The sequence below is a fragment of the Panicum virgatum genome, chromosome 9N, assembly GCF_016808335.1.
Source record: "Panicum virgatum strain AP13 chromosome 9N, P.virgatum_v5, whole genome shotgun sequence".
NCBI lineage: Eukaryota > Viridiplantae > Streptophyta > Magnoliopsida > Poales > Poaceae > Panicum > Panicum virgatum.
The window spans coordinates 46,773,072-46,781,826 of NC_053153.1; the positions used below are offsets into that span (position 1 = coordinate 46,773,072).

Below are 8,755 nucleotides of genomic sequence, written 5' to 3' on the forward strand. Positions count from 1 at the left end.
TCCGGCGGAGATCGCTCGCCACGGTCGCCTCAAGTCCACTCCGGTGGCTCGCTCCGGCGGAGACCGCTCGCCACGGTCGCCCCAAGTCCACTCCGGTGGCCCCTCCGGCAGAGACCGCTCGCCACGGTCGCCCCAAGTCCACTCCGGTGGCCCGCTCCGGCGGAGACCGCTCGCCACGGTCGCTCAAGTCCACTCCGGTGGCCCGCTCCGGTGGAGACTGCTCGCCACGGTCGCTCCAAGTCCACTCCGGAGGCCCGCTCCGGCGGAGACCGCTCACCACGGTCGCTCAAAGTCCACTCCGGTGGCCCGCTCCGGCGGAGACCGCCCGCCACGGTCGCTCAAGTCCACTCTGGTGGCCCGCTCCGGCGGAGACCGCTCGCCACGGTCGCTCAAAGTCCACTCCGGTGGCCCGCTCCGGCGGAGACCGCTCACCACGGTCGCTCAAAGTCCACTCCGGTGCCCCGCTTCGGCGGAGACCGCTGGCCACGGTCGCTCAAGTCCACTCCGGTGGCCCGCTCCGGCGGAGACCGCTCGCCACGGTCGCCTGGAGACAGGTCCGGGAAGTGGTGCTTGCTCCCTGGGCGGTTCGAGGTCCGTGCAGCCGCTTAGCTTGGTTCCGTACCCTAAGCCTGCACCTCCACCGTCCTACTGAGAGAGCACTAGTACCTGAACCTGGCAACAAGTGCTACGGCCTTTAGGGGGTCCGGAGCACCCGCGCACGACATGAGCGCGCCAACACAGCCAAGTTGTGCCAGAACACATCACGATAATGGCCCCACCTACAGGTTCGTACCTCCCCCGAGGTGGACCCGGGGGCCATTGTCGGTACCTCTGGACTAGGGTACCCCCTCTAGCTGTGTTAAGACTCGCGTAGTTATCCGTAACTACGCCCTAAGGAGCTAAGCAGCCGGCCCCCTGGGGTCTGACTCCATCTCACCGGACCAACAGTCCCGGACCCGCTTCCCGCTCGGGAAGCGGGTCTGGTGTCACCACGTGTCCCAGAGGTGGAAATGCTCAGCACATATGACCGCGGACCCGGACCCCGCAGGTGGGTCCGGGACCTCCACGTGCCTATCCGGACCCCTGTGAGCTCTTGGCTTAGCTAGCTGCTCGGGAGGGGTCCGGAGCCGCCACGTGTCACGCAGACGCGGGCGTGGGCGCAAGCCTTCCGCTGGAAGCTCCCTCACCCACCCGCATTAAGTGCGAGTGGTTGAGGCGTGCTCTGCTGCCACTGGGCACGGGGCAGCTTTCACCAGGCTGTACTATTGACCACGCGTTACCAAGGGCACAGTGCAGCCTCTGGCGCCGCCCACGCCACGCGCGTCAGTCTGCAACGCCAGTTAGACACGACAACTCGGCGACGGAGTATCATAACGCCTACGTAGTAGACCCAACAGTCTACGCCACAACCTACACCGCCTCAACGAGCACTTCGCCGATGGGACAGGTGAAGACCCCCCTCGGTCAGAGAGTATACAGGGCGATGAAGCGTATCCGGCAAAAGATTCTCCATCACTATAGCACGACAATGTCTTTTTCGTGGTATACTATACATCCTTGTTGGGCCCACCTGTCGGGGTCCAATGCCTATGTACGCGTCCTCCTTGCGCTATAAAAGGGGGACGCCCGCTAGAGAAGGACTCAGGTCTCAAAAGGGACTTAGAGGTAGAGGATAGACTCATCCCCGGACACAAGAGCAATAGAACTCTCAGTGGACGTAGGGTATTACGCTCCGGCGGCCCGAACCACTCTAAAATCCTCGAGTGTTCATGTGTTCTTGCAGGAAGGGTAGATCTGTCGAATAGCTTGCCCATTCCTGAGTGTCCACCCTTAGGGATTAGGCGGGTGCACTATGCCACCCAGCTGTGGCCCTCCTCCTTAGAGCCACGACACAGTTCGACTTCCATTTTCCCTTGAATGCATGTACTCGCCATGGACATCCATCATTCACACACTTCACCTCATATTCTTTACTGCCAGACTTTACGACTCTAAATTCTCGTTTCAATGATATTGCCCATATTCTCACAGCATCTTTTACGGCTTCAATGTTTGGATATGTTGCACCTTGCACTATCTTATTCCTTATGTACTCTCACTCCTGATTTCGTACGTCTTCTGCGACATGACTGCCAAAACTATGCCCCTTCCACTCTTTTGGCAATGAGTATTGCTCGTCATCAGATGAGCCCTCATATTCTTCCATCTCTATTGCGGTTTGGTCTTCTACCTCCATCTCGTCCACAATGCTATGTATCCTCTCTCCCTCATCAGCAAGGCCCTGTGGTCCCATGTTTTGGTTCTCTATCTCTTTTGACTCATCTTGCTCAACATAGTTGGTCTCTCTTCGAATACTCGGAGTTGCTTGATCTGCACTATGTTGGATTTCATTTTGTGTCTTCTCCCGGATTTGAACAAGAATGGCCAAAGGCCACCCACGCTCTAGAGCTGCTTGCATGTACTTCTGCCAGTCATCAGTGCTGTGTATCATTATCAATTCCCATAAATCACTTTCTACCTCCCAGTTAACAAGAGACTGGACGGTCATCACATGTGTCAACGGGTCAACACGAAACCCACGCTGCAGCCGCTTACATATGGAACCAAAACTCCTTTACAGAGGTTTATCTATGACGCTAGATGTGCATTTAAAGGCAGAAAGATCTACTCCATTTGGCCCATACAAAATATTGTAGTCACCATAAAATACTTGAAACTGCATCTTGCTCGACATATCTGTATATCACAGAATACTTATCGAGTTATACTCTTTACTTCAATACCTTATTCAATAATCCGTAAAAACTAAGTATGGAATTCAACTACAACATATAAGTATTCATAACTACGTGATGACACTCAAATTCTATACTGCATATGCGAAATTCTATTCTAAATCGTAATTAATTTATAAACACGTCTCTAATAGTACTGCAATTGTAATAACAAATGCGTAGTACTAATTTTCTAAACTAATTTACTACTACGTAACTAAAGTATCATTAAAATTCTACTTAAATGGTTCTACTATAGCACTAATTAAATTAAATTACTCTACAATATCAATGAAAAAATACATAAACTAAATGTACTAACTTGCAGATCACAAGTGCGAAATCCGGCAGGGCTTCGCCGCTTTCCTTCTTCTTACCCCTCTCTTTTTTTCTAAATTTTTGGTGAAATTTTTGGGCTCAAATGTGGAAGAAAAGGGGTAGAATGCTTATATAGAGGGGCATGACCCGGTCGCCCGAGGGGGGGCGACAGGCCCCCCTGTCGCGCCTGTGGGCGGGGGCCACCGGTCGCCTGGGGGGTGACAGGCCCCCCTGTCGCCCGTTGGGGGGGGGCGACATGCCCCTCCTGCACGCGCGCGCCCCCGGCCAGGGACTTCGTTGCAAGTTTGAAGAAAAAATTTACATTTAGGGCCTGTCGCCCCCATAGGACGACCAGGGTATATATTTGAAATTTTTCAAAACGAAAATATATTTTTGAAATTTTATTTTTTTTAAATATAAAAAAGAAAAAAGGCAGGGATTATCATGCTGGCTGCACCGGCCCGGCTGGCTGCTGCAGCTACAGCCAAAGCTTCAAGAAGCTGAAGCTGAAGCGACCAGGCCCGGCCCAATATATTCCTGCTGCTTGCGTGGCAATCACGGCCCGCTCGCGCAACGTCACCCGGCCGCTCACGCCATGTCACCTGCCCGTTCACACAACGTCATCAGCCACGCACGTTTTCTCCCGGGCAAAGTGCCAACATCAACCGACCACCGCCGTTAGCCTATCCACACTTATCGTACTCTAAATTCATCATTAAAAAAATATTCTATCTTAGTCAACAAAATTCTCTACTCTATTTTCAATTTCTCTACATTCATTCATCCTCTGTATTCTACTCTATATTACCTACCACCCAATAAAACCCACATGTTATATTCTATTTTTCCTTCTTCTCTCCTCTCTCTCTCTCTCCCTCTCTGCCATCTCCTCCCACGCGCGCCCCCTCCCCTGCTCTCCCCCATTTCCCCTGCGCACGGCGGAGCTCCCTCCCCGACGGCCTCCCTCCATCCCCGGCTCTTCCCCTTGCCGCTGCCTGGCGCCTCCGCGCCCGCAGGCCGCTCGGACGGCGAGGATGCCACCATGGCTGTCGAGGCCGTCGAGGCGGGCGAGCGCCAGGCCCTCGTGCCCAGCCGCGTGACGCGGCCGCGCCGGGTTTCGCGGAGCTGCACGCCGGCGGGCTCGGCGCGGGCGAACGCGGCCGCGAGGCGGGGCGCGCTGGGGCCGAGCTCGCCGGGGTGGCGCGCGTCGGGGCCGACCTCGCCGGGGCGGCGCGCTTCGGGGCCGACCTCGCCGGGGCCTCCCTCTCCGGCAGGTGGCGGCGGCGCGGGGCCGCGTGGGTGCGGGTGGCCGAGCGGGCGCGCAGGCCGAGCGGGAGCGGGGAAGGCGGCGGCGGGGGGCCCGTCCGCCTGCGCCTCTGCTCCTCCGCCTCCCTCTCCCGGTGCCGCTCCACTGCTCTCCGCCGGCGCTTGCTACTGCTCCATCGAATCGCACCGCTCAAGCGGCGGACGGGACGGCGACAGCGGCGCGGCACCGGCCATGGCGCTGAAGCGGGGGACGGGGAAGGCCGCCGCCGGATCTGGTTCGAGCGCGACGATTCGGCGGCGGCCTCTTCCGGCGGCGCGTGCACCTCCCCTGCTCCCTCCGGTCCGGCGCGGGGCCGCCCCTCCACTTCTCCCTCTCCTCTCTTCTCCTCTGTCGGTCATGGCGGCGGCGCCATAGATCGAGCCCCTGCCTCGGTGCGGCGCGGGCGACCTCCTCCTCCGGATCCAGGCGTCCTACTCCGGCGACTCGGCGGCGGCGGCAGGCTTCGTCCTCGGGCTTCGACGCGACATCCTCCTGCTTCTGCGCCAGGCGAGGAGGCCATCCCGGCAGCGGCCCTCGGCTTCGTCGCGATGGCGGGTGGGGCGAGTGGGGCCCGCGCTAGGCGCCACGTCGGCGGTAGCGGAAGCCCGCTACATGCGCTGCATTTGGCGTGAGCGCGACGGTCCGCTTCGCTTGCGTACGAGATAGAGAATGCCGCTGCAGAGGATTTTACTGGATCCTCGTCCTGGAGGACGGTTTGGAGGGTGCCGGTGCGGTCAGCCTTAAAGCCCGCTCCGACCATCCACCCCACACCGCTTCGCCACCTCCCAAGATTTCTTTTCCACCAACTCTCGCCGGGACGGACCACAAGTAAAATGACGACAGCACACTGCACACGTGAAATTGAAGATCAATATCAACCTCCGTTGCACACTGTATCAATAGTTCCCATGCAAAATATGTATATTGTCATTCTTCTCACTAGCTATATAATTTCATTTTTGTGCCGGTTCAGATAAAATCACCACTTGCTGTAAATATGTATATTACTAACAGAGGAAAGGATTCAGAGTTTCAGACCAGCCATCACTGGTTTGTGCTGATACATTTTGGCCCGGGGCTTTTGATCACTTAAAGCAAAATGCAGCCAAGGCCAAGAACCCCAATTATGGATTATTTGTTAATTCTGTTCTTATATCGATCAGTTCACTCTAACAGTTTTATCAGAAGCAACAATATGTGCACTTAAAATTCAGAGATAAGTTCTGGCATTCAGCAATACCCTGAAGTCCATTTTCCAACCTTGAACTATCACGATCGTTCGATTTTGATCCTTGAACTACAAAAACCGGATATCTTACACCTTTAACTGCCGAAACCGTTCAAAAAACAATGCTGGACCCAACCTAGGATAGTTTTGCTACACTATAATTTTTGAATTTCTAGGATTTTATACCTCTTTCAATTAAATAATGGAGAAAGTATAATTTATATTATCAATAAATCATGATATTTTGCTGGGACGCACCAAAAGAGAAAAGGAATCTATTTTGGCTAGATGTGCGACATTATATGTAAAGGAATTTAAATTAAAAAAATTTAAAATTTTGTAGAATTAAAAATTTCTTGAAATTTTAGGCTAGTTAAACCTTTGCTAAAAATGCATTAAAAATAATATAATTCAAACTTTTTTAGTTTAATAAAGTAATTTTTGTTGGCCCAAGTTCTATTTAAAATTATCAAATTAGAATTTAAAATAATCAAATTTGATTCAAATTTGAACATTATGCAGGAATTCAAATAATTTCAACAAAAATTGGACCAATAAAAAATATATTATTAAACTAAATAAAAATATGAATTACCATATATTTAATACATTTTAGCAAAGGTTTAGCTAGCATTAAAATTCAAGGAATTTTGAATTCTACCAATTTTTAAAATTTTATAATTCAAATTCCTTTATGTCTAAAGTAGCACATCTAGCTGAAATTGAATCTTTATATCTTGTGTTACCTCCCAGCAAAATATCACGATTTTTAGACAATATTAACTATGCTTTCTCCATTATTTAATTGAGAGAGGTGTAAAATTCTAGAAATTCGGAAATTATACTGTAGCAAACCGCCTTAGGTTGAGCTCAGGTTGTTTTTCGAACAGTTTCGTTATTTGAAGGTGTAGGATGTTTGGTTTCGTAGTTCAAGGACTAAAATAAGATGATCATGATAATTCAGAGTTGAAAAATTGATATTTCCCTATTTCTTATGGGCAGTAGAGTTGGTCAGACCGCATTTCAGGCACAAGTCAAGTTTAGCCAGAATGAAGAAGATCCACTCGATGTCACGGCTCGCTTTCGCTTGCTGTCAGACATTGAAGCTTCAGTGCAACGCGGGGCCACACACCTACGTGCATTTTTAGCAACAAGTATACAGCCGCCAAAACAGAATCCCTTAAGGATACGGGATTGAAAACACTAGGCTGCTGCCAAAAGATCAGAGTGGAAAACCAATGCAACCACATAATTTATAGACGCATACATACGACACGTAGTGTGTTCCAAGCAAGACGAGCCACGCAAATTCGTACCGGCGCGCACGGAGCGGAGCTCCATCACCACCGTCCTACCCGCCATGGCGGCCGGTGATGCCGGCCGACGAGGGACGAGGACGACGACCGCGGCCGTCATGGTGCCAGCGGTGGCGCTGAGCTCCGGCAAGCCGATGCCGCGGGTGGGCTTCGGCACGGCGACGGCGACGCTCGGCCAGGCCGAGGGCCACGCCGGCGTGACGGATGCCGTCCTCCGCGCCATCGACGCCGGGTACCGCCACTTGGACACCGCCGCGGTGTACAACGCGGAGGCCGCGCTCGGGGACGCCGTGGCCCAGGCCATCCGCGCGGGGACCATCGCCTCCCGCGACGAGGTCTACGTCACCTCCAAGCTCTGGATCGCCGACGCGCACCCCGGCCGCGTCCTGCCGGCGCTCCAGAAGACACTACAGTGAGTACACTGTACACACATAGCCCGGCAAGCTTGATAGCAGTGACTGACTGTTCATTAATTTCGGGTCAGGAATCTGCGGATGGAGTACGTGGACCTGTACCTGATTCACTACCCGGTGAGCCTGCGGCCGACGGAGGGTGAAGCAGCAGGCTCGGCGGTGGTGGTGAAGAAGAACCTGGTGGCGATGGACATGAAGGGGGTGTGGGAGGAGATGGAGGAGTGCCACCGGCGAGGGTTGGCCAGGGCCATCGGCGTCAGCAACTTCGCCTGCAAGAAGCTCGAGCACCTGCTCTCCTTCGCGAGGATCCCTCCGGCAGCTAACCAGGTGGAGGTGCACCCCTACTGCCGCCAGAACAAGCTGAGGGAGTTGTGCAGGGAGAAGGGGATCCAGCTCTGCGCCTACTCGCCCCTGGGCGCCACCGGCACGCCATGGGCCAACACCTCCGTCATGGACAGCCCTGTCCTGAAGCAGATCGCCCAGGACAGGGGCAAAACCGTCGCCCAGGTAATAATTTCCTTATTCGTTATAAAGTCTACTAGATAGACAAATTATTGATGATGAACAAATAGATTTCATTAGTTTTGCAGGATCAGAAAATTAAGCTCCCTGCTTGGCTATTGTTTACTCCCTCCGTCCCAAATTATTAGTTGTTTTGGTTTTTCTATATTTATAGACTTTGTTATGCACCTAGACATAATATATGTAAATGCGTAGTAAAGTCTATGAATTTAGAAAAACCAAAACGACTAATAATTTGGAACGAAGAGGTATTTGCTAATAACTTGTCAGCGATGGAGATAATGCAGGTGTGCATTAGGTGGGTGTACGAGCAGGGTGACTGCGTGATCACCAAGAGCTTCAACGAGAGTAGGATGCGAGAGAACCTCGACATCTTCGGCTGGGAGCTCACCGACGACGACCGCCGGAAGATCAGTGACCTTCCGGAATCCAGGGGGAACTACAATTTCATGGTGCATGAATCCGGGCCGTACAAAACAGTGGAGGAGTTATGGGACGGCGAGATCACTGCCGGCCACTGCATCCAAACGGCGCTTGTTTCGTCTGATTGATTTGATTGATTAATATGACGCCCTAATGTATTATTTTTATCTGTACATTCTAAATTTCTCTCTTTATGGAGGCAGGAATTCTCTTTAATTACCCTTGTGAGTTGTGATGAAAAGAGAAGAGATCAGAACCAAAAACTTGTAAGTAGAGCGGGGGATTTGGCCATTCGAAGCACCAGCATTATATTTGGCGTGGCAATCATGCGAGGGATGTGGAGTGCCTAGGATGTCTTAGTACGGTGCAAGATGGCATGGTCAGGTTGATGAGATAGAATGACAATAGAGCTAGGCGGCAAACCTAGGGATGCAAGTTAGATAATTTTTGGGTCA

At 52.5% G+C, this 8,755-nt stretch overlaps 1 protein-coding gene across 1 annotated transcript; it reads left to right on the forward strand.

Moving 5' to 3' along the window:
• Nucleotides 1-6,820: 6,820 nt before the first annotated feature.
• On the forward strand, nucleotides 6,821-8,519 carry LOC120692411 (deoxymugineic acid synthase 1-B-like). The gene is made up of 3 exons (XM_039975689.1): nucleotides 6,821-7,354; nucleotides 7,427-7,862; nucleotides 8,165-8,519. The coding sequence occupies exons 1-3, from the start codon at nucleotides 6,987-6,989 to the stop codon at nucleotides 8,426-8,428; spliced, it is 1,068 nt and encodes a 355-aa protein (XP_039831623.1). The 5' UTR covers nucleotides 6,821-6,986; the 3' UTR covers nucleotides 8,429-8,519.
• The last annotated feature ends 236 nt before the right edge of the window (nucleotides 8,520-8,755 follow it).

Coding starts and splice junctions, on each gene's coding strand:
- LOC120692411 (XM_039975689.1), top strand. CDS start 6,987: ATGGCGGCCGGTGATGCCGGCCGACGAGGGACGAGGACGACGACCGCG. Junction 7,355..7,426: donor GCGCTCCAGAAGACACTACA/GTGAGTACACTG, acceptor ATTTCGGGTCAG/GAATCTGCGGATGGAGTACG. Junction 7,863..8,164: donor GGGGCAAAACCGTCGCCCAG/GTAATAATTTCC, acceptor GAGATAATGCAG/GTGTGCATTAGGTGGGTGTA.